General features: G+C 39.9%; 2 protein-coding genes across 5 annotated transcripts in view; one reads left to right on the forward strand and one right to left on the reverse strand.

Moving 5' to 3' along the window:
* The window catches only part of LOC147145207 (tyrosine-protein kinase receptor UFO-like), a 35483-nt gene extending 22459 nt beyond the window's left edge, over positions 1-13024 (forward strand). The window contains exons 10-20 of the mRNA XM_086036112.1: positions 781-789; positions 2146-2275; positions 2876-2967; positions 4630-4725; positions 4944-5021; positions 6462-6554; positions 7454-7575; positions 8229-8338; positions 9441-9600; positions 9676-9812; positions 10094-13024. Coding sequence (XP_085892238.1) covers positions 781-789; positions 2146-2275; positions 2876-2967; positions 4630-4725; positions 4944-5021; positions 6462-6554; positions 7454-7575; positions 8229-8338; positions 9441-9600; positions 9676-9812; positions 10094-10550 — 1484 coding nt within the window. The 3' untranslated portion in view covers positions 10551-13024. The remainder of the gene's footprint in view (positions 1-780; positions 790-2145; positions 2276-2875; positions 2968-4629; positions 4726-4943; positions 5022-6461; positions 6555-7453; positions 7576-8228; positions 8339-9440; positions 9601-9675; positions 9813-10093) is intronic.
* Positions 11088-21615, reverse strand: LOC147145208 (galectin-4-like). 4 transcript variants are annotated; one of them, XM_086036109.1, is made up of 13 exons: positions 21289-21615; positions 20528-20616; positions 18772-18976; positions 18585-18698; positions 17733-17759; positions 17594-17629; positions 17062-17118; positions 16331-16366; positions 16174-16200; positions 16024-16053; positions 15614-15702; positions 14517-14682; positions 11088-13217 (listed from the first exon to the last, which is right to left on the reverse strand). In XM_086036109.1, the coding sequence occupies exons 1-13, from the start codon at positions 21331-21333 to the stop codon at positions 13071-13073; spliced, it is 1068 nt and encodes a 355-aa protein (XP_085892235.1). In that variant the 5' UTR covers positions 21334-21615; the 3' UTR covers positions 11088-13070. The 4 variants fall into 4 exon arrangements, with proteins under 4 accessions (XP_085892235.1, XP_085892234.1, XP_085892237.1 ...); XM_086036108.1 differs by having other exon boundaries at positions 16331-16369; XM_086036111.1 differs by lacking the exon at positions 17594-17629.
* Between the last annotated feature and the right edge of the window lie 230 nt (positions 21616-21845).

The following is a 21845-nucleotide window of genomic DNA, read 5'->3' on the forward strand; positions in this document are numbered from 1 at the left end:
TACAATACAATACAATACAATTTTATTTATATAGCGCATTTCACAACAGCTACAGCTGTAACAAAGCACTTTATATGTTCCATGCAGGCCCACTAGTTGAAACACGGTATTCTGATTAATATTGTGTTTCCGGAATATGAGTTAAGAAGCAAAAGCCACCCGTTTTTAGGCATCTCAGCCGTGATTGGTCGTTACCTGAGTAGTTGTGATGTCATGGCTAACCTGTTTTCTGAAGCTGAGCCGTGATTTCTCATTACCTGATCAGTTGTGATGTCATTTTCAGTCGACAGGAATGACAAAATGGCCGCCCCCGGAGATGGCTGAAAACGGGGGGGTTAACTCTTATGTTAGAATGCCTTGTTCAACTAGTGGGCCTGCATAGAACATATTCTTGAAAAGAAAATATGTTTGCGTTGACATCCGCTTCAAATATCACAACTCTACATATACCGTTTGAGATTTGATCATATATTAGTCCTTTAAAGTACAATTTGAAGAATCTACTTCCTATTTTTGAGGTGGGGGGATATGGAAGATAAGTGTAATTATTCAAAGCAAATCAATAATCAAAAAACTAAAATGTGTTATTTATCATTTGAAAGAAATTTGTAGATTCTACTCCTCCTTGGTGACGCGTCCATTTTGAATGTGTCTCTTGTGTCCCGTAAATAAAATTAGTGACTTAAAATGGATGTTGTGTAGAAACAGCGCAGTGGAAATTAAGTTAGCAGTGTTAGTTGGGGCCAGGTCAAGTAAAGCCTTTTTTTTTCTCATTCACAGAGTTCCGAGGTAAGTGATGGCCCACAAACCCTGTGACAGACTTCCCTTCCTTCTTCCTTCATCTCTGGGAGAAAAAGGGGAAGAAGACGTGAAGAAAAGCGAGGCGAGGTTGCGCTGGGGTGAATCTCGACGCCGCTTCATAAATATTTAGAGCGCTGGCCATCTCTGTTTGCTTAGTCTAATGGGGCCAGACAGACGATACAAAGCGGCCAAGTGTGAGATAAAGACGGGAAGACTGAGGAGGCTTTATTTCGTATCAGGGGTGGCCAAAGTATGGCCTGCCAAACACATTCGGCCCCCTTTGTTCTTGTATCCGTATTGTTTTGGTTGATTGATTGTCTTTACTTCCAACATGTAGGCAATAAAACTGAGTAGAAATAAATTTTAAAAAATCATAGAAACAAAGCAAAAACCAACCCAGGTCAGGTAAACATAAAAATAAAACAAAACTAACTTTTGACATGATTGAAAGTGTTACGGATGAAAATAAACTTGTGTAGTCCAAAAATGTGTAGTCCTACCATTAACTCAGTTCCATTGAACCTAGATTCTTTTACATTGTTAACATGTCAGTATATACAGTATACTGTAATAACCAACTATACTAACTAGAATTCAATGGTCAATTTCATATAATAGTCTCATATAATTGTTGCCTTAATTTCACTTCCCCCCCAAAAAGGTTTATTTTCATAATTTTTAACATGCATCTATTAACCTATAGCATTTGTCAACTGTATATGCATTTAACTATGTTTTAGTCATTTTATATATATATATATATATATATATATATATATATATATATATATATATATATATATATATATATATATATATATATGTATATATATATATGTATATATATATGTATGTATTTTTTTGTATTCAGTCATTGGTGAATGTATATATTGTATTAATTGGTGAATTTCTTTATTGTAATTTAAACTAAAAGAATTTTGCAATTGTTCGACTTACAAAATAATCAGTTATTTAGAATGAAAAGTTCTGTATCTGTGATATGAGATCAGATTTGCACATATTTTTGTTTTTATGAGGTCAGTAAATATTGTTGCTTTACTGTCAGATTTCTTACTGTTGCTTGAATGAGTTCAGATTTTTACAAATAGTTTCAGATTCATACATACTGTTGTTTCATCATACACCGTTTTAACACCCAGTATCTATAATGAGGTTAATCATTAATCAGGTGAAGACAACTGATTATTTCTAATGGCCACCAATGGCTAAGCATGGGTGTATTAATGGTTAGAGTTCTGCATGTTGTTGCTTTGCTTTGTATATGATTTGTATATGATGTTCCTTTCTTCAGTCTAATGAAGTGTCCTGCCTCCCCCCGTGCAGGTCTGTCGTCTCCGCCGGCCTTCTCGTGGCACTGGTGGTACGTGGTGATGGCCGCCACTGGCGCCGTGGCCCTGGGCGCACTCATGGCCGTGTACGTGGCCAAACTACGGCGGAAGGAGACGCGATTTGGGTGCGTATGGAAAAGGGTTTTAATAGTGTGGGATTTTTCATGATAGTTTTTGAATTTCGTTTTGACTTTTGGTTCATTCAGTTTATGTGTATTTTCAGAGCAAGTGTCTTAGTTTTGATTAGTTTTACTTATTTATTTATTTTTGTTTTTTAGACTTTTTAAAATATATACCATAGTCATTTGTAAAGTGCATGAAAAAAAGGTCACTAAATATTGTGAAACCATCCTCCGTTTTTTATTTCGTTAATTTGAGTTTTAGTTATTTTGTTAGTTTTCATGAACCATAATAACCACGAGGCCATGTGTGTGTAATACACTGCAAAAACTCAAATCTAGCCGAGATGAACTTAAACTCGTCTTAAAAGAAAGCAAAATATGCTTGTCTGCCAAGATATTTTTTCTTACCAGGCAGTTTTTGTGCAATGTAACAGCCTTTAGTTTGATTCCCTTGAATAGCTACATTTACTTGTTTAAAAAAAAAAACTAAATGGCAAATTGTCATGTTCTATTGACAGATAATTCTACATGTCATTACTTATTTTCCAGTTTTTTTCAATGCCGTTTTTGCCGCATTATCAAGTTTTTGTGGTTGCTTGTCAGTGATGTGTTCGAGCCCATGATGCAGAGCGGAGAGCTGGTGGTCCGCTACCGGGCGCGACGCTCATACAGCCGCAGGACTACTGAGGCCACCTGTGAGTTATGACAACCTCGGAATGTTTGGACACCAACATGCTAACACACGCTGACATGCTCCTTGCTAGCATCGGTAAAGCGACAATTTTGTAGTTTTTCATAGGAAAGAAAAAACCTGAAATGACGCTTTCCGTAATTTCTTGTGTGTGATAGGCTTAATTTTGCCCCCCAAAAATTCATTAAAAATCAAGGACGCATATTATGCATAGGTACAAGGAAAATGACAAAAATCTGTTGCATTGTATAGACATACCTGTACTTGGTTGTTGTGAATGAGGTGCACTTTATTTCCAATATATGTAATGTCTACTATTACAAAACTAGAAATAATTTTGTAATATAAATAATAATAACGACATAATTTTCGCTGCTCACCTGCAACCTCGCGTATTGGTTTCTGTTATCATATATGTTGCTACTCTGTCTTTACTAGACAGTTACTGATGACGCAGGCAGGCACCTGTCCTATATCCAGGGTCTTTGCACCTCCTTGTGGCAAAAGTATAATAATGCACATCACGAAGGACATACTGTTAGAGAAAAGGGTACTGTGGGGGGGTGGCAACTTTATGCACTTAAAATGAACTGTCTAGGGTCATTGTGGAGAACAAATAATCAATGTACAAATTTAGCACCTTTTTCTGTCTATTAACAGCTTATGAGAACTCGAGTAGAGATGTCAGAGAAACGTCATGTTAACGTTTACCAATTTAAAAAAATTAAGAATTGAATGAAATTCATTTCATCAGGGCATGCGCACAGAGCAGAATATTTCTTTGAAAAATACAATAAAATACAAATCAGGATGTGGATAAGACTTTCATTTTTTAGCATGGTCTGGAAAATCCAGCAGGGTGATTGTGATGTTGGGGGTGCATATTATACCCAAGAGCGTATTATACACAAGAAATGACAGTGCACAATTTATTCAACAGTAAAGAGTTGGGATCTCATCGACGCGGTCGGGTTTCCAAGTAGGCTCGCCTTTCCACCAGTCACAACATAAAGTCGATCCTCGTTGGCGTCCCGCACACATGAGAACCCGACTACACTTAATGCTCATTTTGATGTTTAGTCTTGTGCTGTAGTGTGGGCACTTATCATCTGCGGGAATCTAGCCTGTAAAAACAACTCTTGTGGTACTACAAACAGAATTCCAAGATGTCTCTCAATGATTCCAGACAGCAACACGTACACACACCTGTGTGACAGTAATTATGGCAACTTAGTTTACAAGTCCCAGCTCGCCCCAAAATGATTCCCACAGATGAAGATGCGGTAAAGGAATGTCCCAGCATTCTTCCCGATGTTTGGGACCAGCCCCTCCAGACAAAGTCGAACCTCAGACTTGACGCATGAAATGTAGGCATTGTCATTTTCTCCGAGCCAATTAGCAAAGGAAGGGAGTAATAATAGAAGGGGGAAACTATTAATAATATGATTGATTTAATATCCTATCGATTGCAATAAAAGACAGTTTTATAAAATAAAGGCAGATTACTAAACATATTTCCGCATTCCAATGGTCTAATTTTTATATAATGTTGCTTGAATGCTGTCAGAGTTCTCTTCTGCCGCCATATTTCTCCATATCTGCCTGAATGACATCACGTGTGTACATATTGTCATGACATTGTTTTTTTTTTTTTGTGCACCCGCAGTGAACAGTCTGGGCATCAGTGACGAGCTGAGGCAGAAGCTCCAAGACGTAATGGTGGACAGACACAAGCTGACGCTGGGCAAGACGCTGGGAGAAGGTACAAATTAGCATTCAACAACATCTAATAGCGGCACTTGTCTTTGGAATGACAATCTAACATGAGCACGTATCAGCTGGTGGGCAGCGTTTTTGTACTTAAGGCCAGATGTCATTTTTAAAAATGTACAAATGGGCGTGGGCGTTTGTAGAATGTAGCCTGGTGATTTAGTGTGATTGTGAGGCTTTTGGTGGTGTGATTTGTGTGTGCCTTTGCAGGGGAGTTTGGCTCTGTCATGGAAGGTCAGCTGACCCAGGAGGATTGTATTCTCCGTGTGGCCGTCAAGACCATGAAGAGTGAGCGGAGGACCATTTATACTATTCATTATCTTAATGATATATTAATATATAGTAAAACCCCCAAATCACATTTTTCTGCTCCTTTTGTAATACCCAAGCTACCGCAAGTCACCAGCTAATAGGAAAGTAGTAGTTGGGGTCAAGGAATAGGCTGAAGTGACACATCCCAACAGATCTTTTTATGGTGGTGTTGCAGAGAGGTGCATTTTTGTAATCAAATCATCCATTCATAAATACATACATAGTCAAGTAAATCTGTGTATAATTGACGGCCACTGAAATGCATTGTGGGGGGAAAAAAATTAAATATGCAAATATGTGGGTGCTGAACCATGAGTATGTGGTGGTCGACTGTATTTCAAAATCATTTTAGCGGATGGTTGAAAGTTTGTTTGGATTAGGGCTGCTCGATTAAGCGATTTTGAACCGAAACCGAATTTTCTGGATAAAACGATGTTAAAAACGTTCAAATCGGCACGTTCAATTTTTTTATTTTTGGTGTATCTAAGCCACTGTAGTTTCCTCTGCACTTCCGCTTCCACTCACGAGCGCGCAGTCCGATAACAACAACAACAACATCCATGGCTACCGGCGATTCTGCTATTTGCTCAGGCAAGTGAGCGTTTAGTTAATAAATGATTTGGCAAATGGTTGGCAAAATGACTTGCTGACAGACTGTTTGGTTTACAGACTTGACTGTCTACCTTCTCTCATGTTGATGATTTCGTTTCAGATGGTATATGCACTTTCTTCTTTCATTATTGGGTTAAGAACAGATCTGAAATCTATTGTGTTAGCAAAATGCTGTTAATCCCAATGGATTGTTCTATGTATATTAAGTTTAATTGACTGGCATTTTGAGTTCAAAGAAAGAAAAATTAAGTTTAAATAAAAGACATTCAAAGTACTTCATTTTTCATTATTTTTTATTTTACAAAGAAATCGTAATGGTAAAATCGGGTTTGAGAGAAAATAATCGGGATTTTCTTGTAAGGCAAAATCGAACAGCCCTAGTTAGGATCATAGTTTGTTGTATCGCCATCTTGGGGAGGAATCCTTGTATATCCAAAAGTATCCTTTTCTGCATAGCTTCGGCTTCGCATATACTAAAATTGGAACAAAAGTATCCTTTTCTGCGAAACCCGAAAAAGAATCATGTTTGTTGAGCCATTGCAAAGATGGCAAGTCATTTTCAACACTATAGACCGGGCAATAATTTGTGAAAATAACAAAAATATACAATTCGACAAATTATCCATCGGAGGCTTCAACCCGGCCCAAGCGATTACAACGCGATGAAGCGATTATTACAGTTGAAAGTCAGACAATTCCAAACATGTTTGGGTTCGCCATCGGTTGTTGTTGGGACGTAACATCAAACGCTGTATTGGAGCACGTCAAAAAGTGCTGACTTGTTTCTCGTGGCTCTCGCTCCAGTCGCCATCTGCACGCGTTCGGAAATGGAGGACTTCCTGCGAGAGGCCACCTGCATGAAGGAGTTTGACCACGCCAACGTCATGAGGCTGCTCGGTGAGACGCCGCCTCATTTGCACAGCGACAGATTACAGCAAGCGGAACGCTGGTGGATGAATTTCTTACAATTTGCTTGGAGAAAAATCAATATGGGGGGCTATCAAAAAGAGATTTATTTCAACCATTTTCATCCATTCTCGACATGATTTATTATTATTAGGATTTTACGTTTAGATTTCTGTAATTATTATTTTTACTTGTGCTAAAATTGATTATAATTGGAATTCATATTTTAATTATAATGTTATTTTTCTCCAATGTAATGAATGATAGTTTTTTTAAAATAAAGCCCATAGTAATCCAATTACACATACCCTTTACAGTATGATTATGATTCATAAACAATTATTTGATGTTTTCATTATGTACAGTGTGCATTCCAGTCTCTTAAATTTTGTAGGTTATTTTAAATCCTATAAGAGAAAACTAATGTATACTTGTTAAAATATATTTCTAACATATCATCCATCCATCCATTATCGATACCGCTTCTCCTCACAAGGGTCGCGGGGCGTGCTGGAGCCTATCCCAGCTGTCTTCGGGCAGTAGGGGGTGACACGCTGAATTGGTTGCCAGGGCCCACAGAGACAAACACCCGCACTCACAATCACACCTAGGGGCAATTTAGAGTGTCCAATCAACTTACCATGCATGTTTTTGGAATGTGGGAGGAAACCGGAGTACCCGGAGAAAACCCACGCAGGCACGGGGAGAACATGCAAACTCCACACAGGGAGGCCGGAGCGGGGATCGAACCCATGACCTCTGAACTGTGAGGCGGACGTGCTAACCAGTCAACCACCCCTAACATATCATATTAGACTAAATGAATTTGTTTACATTAATCTTATTGGGGACTCTTTTATGTTGATGCGGCGTGGCATGTTTCCGCACAGGCGTGTGTCTGCAGTCGGTGGAGAGTGAAGGCTTCCCGTCGCCTGTGGTCATCCTGCCCTACATGAAACACGGCGACCTGCACACTTACCTGCTCTACTCGCGCCTCGGAGACTGTCCTGTGGTGAGTGTCGTGACGACACGGAGCATTTTTTTGCTTGACTTGTGGTATACAGCCCGGCAAAAGAGATTTTGCTGACCATTAAAAATTTTACGGCGAGAAGAAGACACACTTGCGTTAATCCCAGAATATTTATATTTTTTTGTAAGCCGCTACAACATTATGCACAATTTTAATATGGCCACTTTAATACTCTTAATTTGTTTTTTTTAAACTTATTTTATTATTCACTATTCTAATTGATTTCATTTTTTATTTTTTGTTTTATTGCATGTTGTAAATGTTGACAATGACTGGTGCAAATCAAGCCCAGTCTGCTCTAGTCACCAGCTAGAATGTCATCATTCCCCTCAAAAAATAGGCCAAGTCATTTTTTTTTTCAGTTTTTACAGAAAACACAAAAAACTGAACCAAATGGTGATTATATTGTATTCATTAATAATTTAATTTCAGGGGTAGAATTGAATGATAGGAAGTGGACGATTTTAGCAGAGATGGCGAGCATCCCGAGATTTTTGTTTTTTGTCAAAATATGACTTAGGCCAATATTTTGAGAGGGTGACCATGTATACTCCCTTTGGAAATTAAAATCCATATACGGGTAAAGACATGTTGAGCTGACACATTTTCAAGTTTGTCTATGCGGTGTGGCGCAGTACCTCCCGTCCCAGATGTTGGTGCGCTTCATGACGGACATCGCCCGCGGCATGGAATACCTCAGCAACAAGAACTTCATCCACAGAGACCTCGCCGCACGCAACTGCATGTACGCTTGTCATCCACTTGCTCTTTTCACTTCCTGTCTGAGATGACCGTGTGTCAGGCGGGTCATCTTAATCAAGATTTTAGCAAGACAAAAGTGCCCTATATCCAAATTTGTTCAATCTCATAATTTTCATTCTGTAAATCTCTACTACTGGTCAGTCCCCTAGTGGGTCTGATATTATTATTATTTTTTTTTTCTTAATTATTATTATTTATATATTATTATAAATCAGACAAATAATTAGCCTGAGAACTTTCCCTTCAAATGTTTAATAACTCAAAAATGTGTAATTTTTTAATTTCCTGGAAAAGAATGATTTTGGAGATGCGAGATTTTGGAGATTCTACTGAACGGCACGAATTTGCAGCCCCTCACTGGACAATTTCATGGCCCGCAGCATATCCTAAAACTAACTATTTAAACACAGACCACATCAAAAGATCACAAGAAAAAGAACACTATTTTTTTAGATGAAAATAGAAATAAATACAGTTTCCCTTACAAATGACCACTTTTTAAACTTCATAAAACAAAAATGTAACCTAAGTTGAATGTTATTAAAATACCATATTTTATTACACATTTTGTAATTTAACAAGATTAATGAAAAAGTCAAATTGTAAAAAAAATGTTTTAATGCTTTTGTCTTATTCTAAATTTAATAATTGGTTTTATTTAGCACATTTCATAACAACACATTTCCTCCCCAAATATTTGTAATTGCCTATATTAATAGTTTCAACCATAAATATATCACAAAATATGATCCAAAACCACTTTGAAATCATTTCAAATTAATCGCGTATTACACTGAAAAATACGTTTTTAAAACATGGTGAAAACTGCCTAATTTCCACTGACGACCCAGGCTAAACTTAGCTCCTCCTCGATACAGATTTTAGTGGAAATGTGGAAATTATTGCTTAACATACTTCCTTGACATCAATTACTACTTTCCTATTACTCATCTTGTGGCATTTTAGCAGATTAAAGAAAAAAAAGGATACGCAAGAATATTCAGCAAAAGTTTATGATCGATTGCACAGGAAAACGGCATTCACTGTGTCCATTCCTAATGAACAATCTGAAATGGTTGTTGCAGGCTGAATGAGAACATGAACGTTTGCGTGGCCGACTTCGGCCTGTCCAAGAAGATCTACAACGGTGACTACTACCGGCAAGGGCGCATCTCCAAGATGCCGGTCAAGTGGATCGCCATCGAGAGCTTGGCCGACCGAGTCTACACCACCAAGAGCGACGTGGTCGGTTCCGCTCGGTGACGTCGCAGTGTCACGCTCTTCGTTGAAACTTGACGCCGTCTTCCTCTTGTCTTTCAGTGGTCGTTTGGCGTCACCATGTGGGAAATCGCCACAAGGGGCCAGACGCCGTACCCCGGGGTGGAGAACAGCGAGATCTATGATTATTTGAGGCAGGGAAACCGTCTCAAGCAGCCTCCAGACTGCCTGGACAACATGTGAGTGCTAGATTGTCGAGATACATTTTTGGGCTAGTCTGGCTATTTTCTGCCTTCAGAGTGGGGCTGCGCAATAATCGACTTTAATCGTGGTCGCGATTTTGGCTACCACCATTAAATGTAGCTGATCTTTGGCAAGATAGAATAACAGCTGAACGCTACTCCATGTTTGCTTTGTTGATATTCGTTATTTTGGAGGAGATCAATTCATGATGTGGACAACTTGAAACATTCTGCGACTCAATGTTGGACTAATAACCACCATTCCTCCACTTCCTCAGCTATGCTCTGATGTTCTCCTGCTGGCTGCTGAGCCCCAAAGATCGTCCACCCTTTGAGTCGCTTCGCTGTGAGCTGGAAAAAGCCCTCGACGACCTGCCCGATGCCCAGGACCCGGACGAGATCCTTTACGTCAACATGGAGGATTCCTCCATGGAACTGGGAGCCGTCGGCGGCTGCGACCCCCTCGGGAGTTCCTCCCCTCTGGGCCTGAAGGGCCTGGAGGTGACCACGGCGGAGGTGCACCAACCCAACCGCTACGTGCTGTGTCCCCAGCACGACAGCGGCCGAGCCCTGGCTGACTCCATGGAGAGTCTGGACGCTCCCTCGCCTTTCTCGGCCGCCACGCTGCCTCTGCGCTATTCCCGACATTCCACACCCGACGTCACCCGGGCGTCCACGCCTGCCACGGAGCTGCTGGATGAGCGCGAGTTGACCCATAAGGTCGCTTGGCAGTGATGAGCACAAGTGGACTGGACCGTACCCACCAAGTCAGGAACCTCCTGATATTGATATTGTGTGCCTTTGCAAGCAGAGTTTGCACACAGACGCCCCCCCCCCCCCCCACACACACACATAAAAGCATTCCAGTATATTCCACCAATGAAAAGAATGTATCTCCAATTTTTTTTTTTTTACATTTTTAGCCAAACCACACCAAAAATTATGCCAGGATATACAGTATAGTTGGTGTCTAGCCTAAGATTGGTTATACGTTTTTTGTTTCATTTTCCACATACACTTACCTGAAAGTATTCCAGGATTCACGCCAATGACAAGTATGTATCTCCCAAATTTTTCATTTTCATCCAAAACACAACACAAATTAATAACTGACAAAACGCTTGACAAAGACATGGCATGATATACTTCCTGTCTAACCTAAAGCATGATTCTCCTGAATAGTTTTTGTTGTTTTTATCCAACGCGACAAAAACAAAAAAATCCCCAAATTTGGTGATAGTTTTTCCATTTTTCGCACACACAAAAACCTAACGGCATTCCCAGATATAATCACTGTGCATTGACAAGCATACATCACAAAATTTGCATAATTTTACATTTCTACAAAACAAGTCATATAAATATATATATATATATTTTTTTGCATTTATCCAAAACAACTAAGTCGCAAAATGTGGTGATAACATTGTTTTCCCTGTTTGCACATAGACGGTACACACACACTGTCCAATAAAATGCATAGACGGTACACACACACTGTCCAATAAAATACATGTGTCTCCACAAATTCAGATTTTCTTGTTGGTTCACTTCAAAAAATAATAGCTCACAAAATTTGGCAATACATGCTTTTCATTGGATGGTGATAAAATGAAGCAAAACTAGTTTCCTCGTGTTCCATTCTTCTTCCCAAAAGTGGCGCATTGTGGTTGTGGAAAATTTGGCATGTAAACGTAAGGAGCCGCGGTGCCATGGCAACTCATGCGGGTGAGGAAACTCCCTCCACTGACTGATGATCTCCTCCCAAAATGGGAGAAATGGGAAAATAACACTGTCAGGACCCCTTTAAGCCTTTGCTTCACAAAGGTACCAAACAGTCCAAGGTCCGAATATTCTGAGGCGGACTTAAAAAGAAAAAAAAAAGCACATCATTGACTTTCTTTTGTACGCTGTTTTTCTACTTTTCCAACTTTGCACTAATGTCTTTTATATCAATGTGTACGTTTGTCTGTAGTATGTATACAATTTTTGTGTGAACTCCATGTGATGGACGAGACTTAGAATTTTTTTTTTCTTCAAAATTTCAAGATGTCTGTTACAAGCAGCCAAAAAAACACTTCACCAGCTGCCATCATCAATGCACTTATTTGACATGATATACGTATGATGTACTGTAAATGTTACCCACCATGTCCAGCTTCAGGTACTATTACGCTCTTTACCCTCACTAGTAAGACAATTCAACGCACAAGTAGAACAACTGCTTTACTAAAACGTTTTTTCACCCACGATATCACTTTTGGCCTGCAAGTTCGCAATTAAACCCTACAAGTAAACTACTATGTTGCACTACAAACACTATTTGGCCCAACTAGTAGTTTCATGCACTATAGTAGCTTCTTGGATCCTCCCAATAGCACCAAAATGTACCCTAGTACTTTTGCCTCACTAGTAACATAGTTTTCCTACAAGTTAAAAATCTAAAACTTGGAAAATATCACATCATATCAAGTGGTGGGGGTAAAAAAGTTGCATAGTTGTTCTACTGGTGCATTGGAAATCAAGGATATCGAATGTCTTTCTATAATTGACTGAATTCCAGCCTGAACGAGGTACTTGAAAAGGTACTAATGGGAGCTCCCGAGGTGGATTGTAATTTTTTTTGAAAGGTGAACTCAAGGAAAACATTTTCTTATCATTAATCCAATCGTTTAACATCCATTTCAGGGGACTTCCATTTTGCCATTATAGCGCCCCCTGTTTTTGAAATTGCCGCCAAAGTACCCTCGGGCTCACCAGTACACATCACGGCTCACCTGATTTCTGGGTTTGGCCACATGACTTGGCAATACGAGCACGTAGCCACGTTGATGTCAGTCGACAGCAGAGGGCACTCTGGACAAAATGGCAATGCCCTTAGATGGATGAAAATGGACTAATCTGCTAAATTGTTATTCCACAAGGGCAATGATAATAGCAATATTGTGTTTCCGCTAATGGGGGCACAAACAATGTTAGTCTTGAGTTTCCCCTTAAAAAGTGGTACTCTGCAGTGTTGCCTTTATAAGCGTTTTTCCCCCCAATGTTGAATGTACAGTAAATATTCATCTTTCCATAATAAGATGAATTCAGGAAGTGCCTTCCCCGGGCCCGTCCACACTTTGACTGAAAACAAATGCCTTTATTTGTCATGCTTTGATAAAGGATCTCCAGTATTTTGTACAAAGAAAATAAATCTTTTGTTCTGATGTTGCTTGCCGTGGCGGTATCGCATTCAGAACACTTGGCGTGCTTTCAGAAATGGATGTAGGAAATCTGCACGTCGCCCGCCACCTCCAGCTTGTCGATCTCGTTGATGGCACGCGTGCGGTGAGTGAAATCGAACAGCGGCTGCCCGTTGATGAACACCTTGAAGCGGTCGCTGCCACAGCGGATGGACATCTTGAAAATAGGCAAAAACAGTCACTGTTATTTTGTGTAGAAAGCAGTGACGTGTGGGATGTGGGCGTTTAGTGGAGACTTAAGATATACTACCGGACTATCGGGGAGAAAAAAAACAAACACGCAATACCGCAAACATCTCGTCCATTGTTCGCGGTCCTGGTATTTTGCAGATTTTTCTCATTTCTATAGCACGTGGGTTTAATTCCACGATCATCCGCTATATGGCGGCACGGATTGGGAACAAGAAGTTTTGTTTTGTTTTTTTTCGCAGGGGGCGGGGGTGTTCAATAAGTACTGTATTTTAGCACAGCCTAGTTTGTGTTGAAAATTTAATGTAAAATGCTGTATTCCTGCTTTTCACGCCTACAGCAAGTGACTGCTCAAGGTTAATTTCATCATATCATATAAACTTTTGATACATTGCACTCACCAATGTTTGTTTTTTCTAAACAAAATGCACCCTCCCTATGCTAGCTTAGTTGGACGTAGTCAAAGATAGTGAATTGTTGGCAAACAAATGCTTTACCACATTGGAAACAAGGTTAGTATATAGTTAAAACTAATTAAATAACTAAAAACTAATACTGAAAAATAAGTTTTGTTAGTGAATGAAATAAAAACAAAGATGCTTTTTAAAAAAATAAAAACTAACTGAAACTTTATCTTGTGTTTTTTAAAACGAACGAATTTTCATCTTTGTCAATGCATATGCACGAGCCTTCGGGTTCATTTTAAATGTACTTATTTCGGTGTTGCTGCATATACTTACAGAAGAAGGAAGTCGTTTGAGAATTGTAGTTTGCCTTACTTGATTACAAAATACTTAGTGACCTTTTTTTTCTCTTGCACTTGACAAATACTCTATATTTTGAAAATAAATAAAATAAAAACTACTTACTAAAAATGTGACATTACCCAGAGCCCCCAAAAGGTCAAACAGAAATCTTATTGGTTAAGATCAGTTAAAAGACCCCAAAACAGCAATTTCAACTGTGTGCGCATGACGCCAGCAATCATGATTCTGGTGGCCATGGGTAGGTTTCATTTATATAGCAACACATCAACGTTGAAATCTGATTGGACAATAAAAAATTAACCCACAAATGACTGAAAGCTGCGTAGCCAGGACGAGCTATGAAGGGAAGATAGAATAACTTAAAGGAAATGAATACCATATCATCTAAGTTGTAAGTGGTCTTAAAATTATTCCCAAATGTTTCTGTTGATCTATCTAGCGACTAGCAATGACTCGCAAACCCCCAGTAACCCAGGGACCCCATTTTGATCAAAACTCACATCAAAGTACTGGCCCTCCTTGAAGGGGTTGGCACTGAGCTGGCGTTCCTCTTGGCCCCAGTGGCCACCCATCATGCTGTTGCGCACCACCAAGCCATCCTTCACGCGCGGGTTCATGTGGAAGGCGATGTCCCCAGATCTGCTCGCCAGGAAGTTTATGCTGAACCTAAACAAATAACGTCCGGTGAGCACCGTTGCTACAGACCAGCTGCATGGATAGCGACAATCCGGCCCATTTCTCCATCCATTTATTTTCTACAGCGCTTACCCTCATTTGGGTGACAGGTGAGCTGTAGAAAATCACAGGTGACTCTATGGGCTCTATTTTTGTAACCGGAGTAAATCCTGCACGGCGCGTAGCATATTAGATATATATTAAGCGGATTAGGAAATTTCGCAGATGACTGCAGGCTGGTGGATCTGCGAGAGGGAGTGGTTGCAGCTGACTTCAATCACGGCCAATCCAAGCGGCTTCTTTCATTCCTTTTTAGGCACGCAGTTGAAATGGCATAAGCGCTCAAGCGTGTGCACCCAGTGGGTTTTTAGAAAATATAATACAATGATTCAGGGGCGTCGATGCCCACTTTATGAATGAAGTACGTCACGTTAGGCGAGCTGTCTGCCCTGCACCCGGTTAGAGCTGGTACGAGTAGGCATAAGGTTTAGATCAACTTTCTGCCACCAAATTTTCCCTCCGCCCGGCGCATCTCCAAGACACCGCATCCTGGAGGCGCTGCTGTGGAGATTTCTCCATTGACCCACCGGGCAGGGACCCACTTCACCGAAGCCGTTTTCCTGCGATTGATTTGATTGACTCTCACTTTATTTTAACTAACATTGTATAGCATCATAATATGCGTTAAATGTTGCCCATTCGACATCCATTGCAGCCTGATCATCCTGAAACGGGGATTACCCCTTACGTGGTCCCTTCTCAAGATTTCTCGTTTTTCCCTAGATGTGTTTTTTTTTTTTTTTTTCAGTTTTTCCTTGCCTCCCTAGGGGCTAAGATCAGGGATGTCGTTAATATTTGTCAACTGTGGGCACGTGAAGCCTTTTCTTGTGATTAAGGGCTATATAAATAAATTTGACTTGACCTGTTTGCCCGGTTGGGCACCATGCCCCGGATGATGACGGTCCTCTTGGAGAACATTCCTCCTGGGATCATGCCCGAGTACGGTATCGGCTGCGGGTGAAGGGAACAGACAACATCACATGATGGACTGCAAGCAAACCGGCAATTGCCACCATTTATTTGGATACTTCAATGGTGATTTTGTTTTCGGGGGGAGGCAGCCTGAACTGGAAGAATATTTGTTGCCTTTTAAAATACACAAATCAAGGTTGATTTTGATGAAAGATGATTGATGTACAGTGCTGGGGAAAAAAAATGAAGAAGCCACTGGACAATTATCACTCTTTCTGTTTTTTTCTGACAAAAACAGCACAAACAGCCTTATAAACAATCATTACTACAGGCCTACTTTTGTTTATAATAAGTACTTACAGGGTTGTAGATCGGTTGGCCGCCCATGCTCTGCAGTAAAATGAACACAAGACAAAATCATCATAATCAAAAAATAAATAAATACATCAATAAATACAAAAATAAATTAATAATAACAATAATGTGACACGTGTACTCATGTCTCCTCACCGGAAGGTTTGATCCTGGGAATCCACTCTGACAGAAAAAAAGGACACAATTTATTGAGGAGGTGTACGTAATGAAGTGGCCAGTGCGTGTACAGTATGTACACATGCACGCGTGTCTGGCAATCGAATTATTGACAAATAGTGAAATAGATGCGTACCCCCATATTTCCTCCCATGCCTCCAGGATAGCCACCCTGCTAGGAAGAAAATGAATAATCAAAATTGATGTCACATTTTGAGGTCCAGGGACACCTTGCAGGGTAACCCCTAGATAATCCCCATAGCTCCTAAACAGAAGTACCTTGTGTCCCCCTAATTTTCACTGGAATTTAAAAGTTAACTATTTTAAGAATAAATAAATAACTGTTACGATAACAAATTCCCATTCCCATTAGCTTGCAGGTACCCAATTTGAGAATCATTACACTAATAACTAGGACCCAACCAAAATTGATTTTTTTGAGGCTGGTGCCGATTCAGATATTTGGCACAATAAATGTACGATATGCGATTAATTAGAAGAATTATATAATGAATAAAATAACTTATTTTTTAGTCCGTTACACAATAATACAGTATATGAATTACAGGCAGAACCTTTTACAACACTTTGTCCTTCAGCATTTGTTTTAAATAACAACAGAGAAAAAATAGGGGAAAAAATGGCAGATTTTTGATGGTTTGAATGTTATCTTTCTCTTGTGTTTGAATGCATTAATGTTTGAATGCATTAATGTGTAAAATAAAAATAATGGACAAAAAATACAAAATGCAAAATCTTCCACCTTCACAATCTCCTTGATACCCTCCCTATGGGGAACACGTGTTTCATGACTCAATTCATTTTTTAAGTGTTTAACTATATGAGTAATAAATGAAAAAGGCTCACTGGGCCTGTGCCACATCCTGGTCTTCCTCCCGTACCACCTCCTGGGCATCCTCCCGGCTGTTGATGCATGTGGGAAAACCACAAATTTACTTTCACAGAATCGTTTTTGTACAAAGCCATGGATATGACAATGGGGGTAAATCATTTTAATTGAAGTAACGCCACAATATAGATCCAATGTGTGCACAAAAGTCTCATTTGAGGCCACAAAAAGCTATATTGTGCTCACAAAATACTAATGACAAATATTAATTTAATTCCTGGAGAATTAGGTAAGCAAATGGAGCGCACCTCCACTTGAAGAGGAAGGTAGAGGACATCAGTTATTGCAGTTTCAAGCAAAGGTGCGCTCCATTCGCTAACCCAGACACCCAACTTTTTTATTGGAACCATGTTAACGCCACAAATGTTACACTACTATTGTTGTCACAATTACAAGTGTTTTTCCTGTCATGTCTAGGGCTCAGTTGTCATTTTGCACCATATTGAAGTGAAAGTCAATAATGATGCCAAATCAAGAAAGATAACGCACCCCCATACCACCTCCTGGATATCCTCCCTGCTGCTGCTGCATGTGGGAAAAGTTAACATTTCAAAGACACTTCACGCCATGGCAGTGAAAAACAACAATAGTAAGAAACAAAAGTAATGCACTTGCAAAATGGACTTACCCCCATTCCGCCACTCATGCCGCCACCCTAAAAAACACCACAGTCTGGTTAAATGGCATCTGTGCCTCCTTTAGTCCTGACTTTGAATGCCACACTGGTGCTTTTAAGTGCAACATGCTACCCATGCAAATGTTATTGTCCAGTTTGACTGTAATTAGAAATGGGCAGGTAAGGAGCCAATGCTGGCCTTACATCAAAATATTGGGTAACAATACTTAAAGAGGGAGTCAACCCAAATATATATTTTTTCAAAAATACGTTCTATGCAGACCCGCTAGTTAAAACAAGGCATTCTGACAAATATTGCATTTGTGGAATAAAAGTTAAACCACTCGTTTTTAGCCATCTCTGGGGGCGGCCATTTTGTCACTTCTGTCGACTGAAAACGACATCACAAATGCTCATGACTCAGGTCATGACCAATCACAGCTCACCTGTTTTCTGAAGCTGAGCCATGATTGGTCGTCCTCTGAGCCCTGAGCATCTGTTGGGGTTGATTTTGCTGCTTAACTCATATTCCAGAAACACAATATTAATCAGAATGCCGTGTTTCAACTAGTGGGCCTGCATAGAACATATTCTTGAGAAAAATATGTTTGGGTTGACTTTTCCTTTAAGGCAAAAAAAATAATAAATAAATGGACAGTAGTTGGCGCCACATTGCAGTGGTTGGACACATCATTGAATCATTATCTGTCATTATGTTAATTGATATGTGATGTCTTTGATGCGGTATCAATACTCAGTATCGTTACCATACCATGAATACTCGTACTGGTAACAGTCTCAAAGAAAGTGTTATCTAATATCTGCCTGTAATTCTGCCTAGCAACAAACAGAAATTTGTCTCACCCCAATGACGTTAATCGTCTGTATGGAAACGTCTCCCCCAATCTGCATGCCGCACACTCTCGTCAAAGGGAGGCGATGCTTGAAGGTGTAAAAGTCCTTCCCGTTGATTTTGAACTATCGAGACAATTAAAGTCAAAGGTCACGCCGCTTTCGCGCCTGCAAACACACCGACCGAATCCGCTCGGACCTGGTAGTCCTGCACAGAGCACACGACGACCATCTCGAAGGCCTTGCCCTTGCTGAAGGGCATGTCGCGGATCTTCTCCTCCGCATCCCAGGTGGCGTTCTGGCGGGTGTTGAAGATCACCTTGTCCCGGCCGTCGAAGCGCGGGTTGAAATGGAGGGCGATGTCGCTGGCCTCAGACGTTCCGCACAGCAGGTTGACAAAGAACCTGATCGACACCGTTTAGCGTGAATTACAGAAGCCAGGTATGCCACAATTTTTCCACTGAGGGTGGCAAAGAGGAACATTGAAGCAAGGAGGGAGGGGGCGGGGGTGCCACATAATCCTAAATTCATGAAATATGGTAAAATACATAAATAAATAAATCAAAGTGCTTTACGTTAACATATACTAAGAAGCTGACTATACAGTATTTAAAGGGGAGGCAAAAAGTCTAAATCTCAATTTGATGTAATGGGAGACAAAGCAACAAATTATTTGTGTTATTGAAGTATATGAAAATGAAATTAAAATAATTTATCATATCTTACACGGCACTGAAAATGACATCACAACTGCTCACAACCATCAATCACGGCTGACCTGTTTTCTGAGTCTGAGCCGTGATTGGTGGTTGTGAGCAGTTGTGATGTCATTTTCAGTCGACAGAAGACAAAATGGCCGCCCCCAGAGATGGCTAAAAACGAGTGCATTTTGCTGCGTAATATATATTCCACAAACGCAAAATTAATCAGAATGCCGTGTCTCAACTAGTGGACCTGCTGGGAACACATTCTTGAAAAAAATATGTTTGGGTTGACTTCCGTTTTAAGCAAAATGTGTGACAAACTTTTATTTAAAAAAACAACAACATTTTTTGAGGTCCTCAACATAACGGTTTCACATCATTGCCATTCATATTTCAAAAATATTCAGCTCAATCACTTCACCCTGGGAACAATTTTCAAAATTTCCACCAATATATTGCACATTTTTCACCAATATTATTCCATATCATTCAGTATCATTCCATATCTTTCAATATTATTCCATCTCTTTCGATATCATCCCATTTCTTTCCACATTTTCCACCAACATAATTTTCACCAAAATCATTCCATATCTTTCAATATCATTCCACATTTTTCATCAACATCTTGCATATCATTCCAGATAATCCAATATCAATCCTACACCACTGAATATATTCCACGCTTTTCACCAACATATTGCCCATTTCCATCAACATCATTCTACATCGTTCAATTGCATTCCATAACATTCAATATCATTCCATTTCATTCACAACGATTCCTTTTTTTTGTCCATTCCATTCCAGATCTCACATGCAATTTCTCCCAAAATCTGCAGTGGGTTGCAAAAGACTTTGGACACCCGTGCCATAAGCAAACAGTGAGGGTTGGGCCTCCCTGAAAACATGACTTTGCTTTGCTGTTTGCTCTGCCTGCTAATGGCCATGCACTCTTTGTGATATGTGATAAAAGCTCCTTTGATTTCCTTCAACAGAAAGAAAAGAAAAAAAAGCCGCACCCAGTCCCAAGTGTGATAACCCAAAGGGTTAACCCTTTGCAGTTCCACCTGGCAGTTTTACCTGAACGAAAGGTGCACCAACGTAAATTTGATGCTATATTTGAACCATTCGTAGTATCGGCATAGTTTTGGTCTCTTTTTTCAGATAACACTTTGAATTTTTTTCCTCAACTGTCAGAATCTCTTCAAGTGCTACTGGCACAGGTGGAATTGCAAAGGGCTACCTCACCTGGTCATTTTGTCCGGAACCGCCCCCTGGATGTAGATGGACGCTCCCTCCCTCAGACCTCCGTAGATGGGCCCCAAATACGGAATGGTCTGTACAGGGGTTGAAGATAAACAAATAAGCAACTTTTACAAATAATCTATTTTGTTCATCTTGAATACAAAAAAATCAGACCAACTTTTTGAGAGGGGATAAACAACTGAGCTTGCATACCCTATTATAACTAGGACTGTGGCTGTGATAAGAATGAATCAATTCAATCACATTCAAATTTGTGTCAAATGGGAGGCAGTACACGTACATACATTTTCCACCATTTTAAGTTCCACCGATTAACCCCAAATAAAGCTCAGATGTTCTATTTGGCTATTCCTTGCTTTTGTCTGCTTTCTAACAGAAGCCTTACATTTTGTGCTAACACTGACTGCTATTTTGAACTTCTCATTAAATAAATATCATCAACGGCAAGACTGGAAGAGTCACAGAAAGGCCAAGAAGTGGACATCCTTGGGTATTTTCACGGATCAAACTCCTGTTGTGAATTTTACCGTTCAGAGACGAGCAAGTTGAGCAAAAAGTACCGAAACATTCAACATGATTCAGAAGTTTTGAGACGTCAAGTTAAGTTGACCTGCAAAGGTTAGGGTGCATTTAAGTTTAACATTCCTTCATTTTTGTGAGTGTTGTAATTCCAAAACAGCGAAGTCAGAGAGTGTTGAAAAAAACCCAAAACAAAGCAATAGAGGATGAAGAGGTATACTCACAGGGCCGTAGACGGGCTGGTAACCAGGAGGAGCGACGAAGGACATGGCAGCGGTCGCTGAGATGTGCGAGCAGGTGGGCAAGCAGGACGTCACAGTTTTTATAGGGACCGGCCCGCAAGGCAGGGGCAGTGAATGTACGCTATTTACTTTAGAGCAGGGCTGGGCAAACGTTTATGCCGGAGGGCCACATCTGATTTTGAAAGCAAGCTCATTCATAGATAAGAAAAGAAAACGTGGATCTAAAATATCATAGTTTATTTTGCTACGTTCACTTTGATGAAATCTCGCTATTTGCGGAATATCTGCGAGAAATTCACACAAAGCACTTTTTTTACACACAATTTTTTTTTAATCAGCCAATAGGAGAATTTGCAAATGCTGAACCGCAGATGTGCTGGCTTCATCATATCACATAAACAACTAATATAATGATATTCATTTACATATTTTTATTCTACTTTAGTGTTTTTCATCATGGACTGTTTTTTTCTTAATAAATGACTGATCTTTACTCTTCATTTAATATCATAATTAGCCATCCATCCATTATCCATACC

This window comes from Filicampus tigris, chromosome 7 (assembly GCF_054856515.1).
Source record: "Filicampus tigris isolate MCC_2025a chromosome 7, RoL_Ftig_1.0, whole genome shotgun sequence".
Lineage (NCBI taxonomy): Eukaryota > Metazoa > Chordata > Actinopteri > Syngnathiformes > Syngnathidae > Filicampus > Filicampus tigris.

Bases quoted from the DNA above. Each gene is read 5' to 3' on its own strand.
- LOC147145208 (XM_086036108.1), bottom strand. From the start codon at position 21,333: ATGTCCTTCGTCGCTCCTCCTGGTTACCAGCCCGTCTACGGCCCT. The intron at 16,370-17,061 runs GTGAGCCTTTTT...TTTTCTTCCTAG, and splicing joins CAGGATGTGGCACAGGCCCA to CAGGGTGGCTATCCTGGAGG. The intron at 16,201-16,330 runs GTACGCATCTAT...TTTTTCTGTCAG, and splicing joins GCATGGGAGGAAATATGGGG to AGTGGATTCCCAGGATCAAA.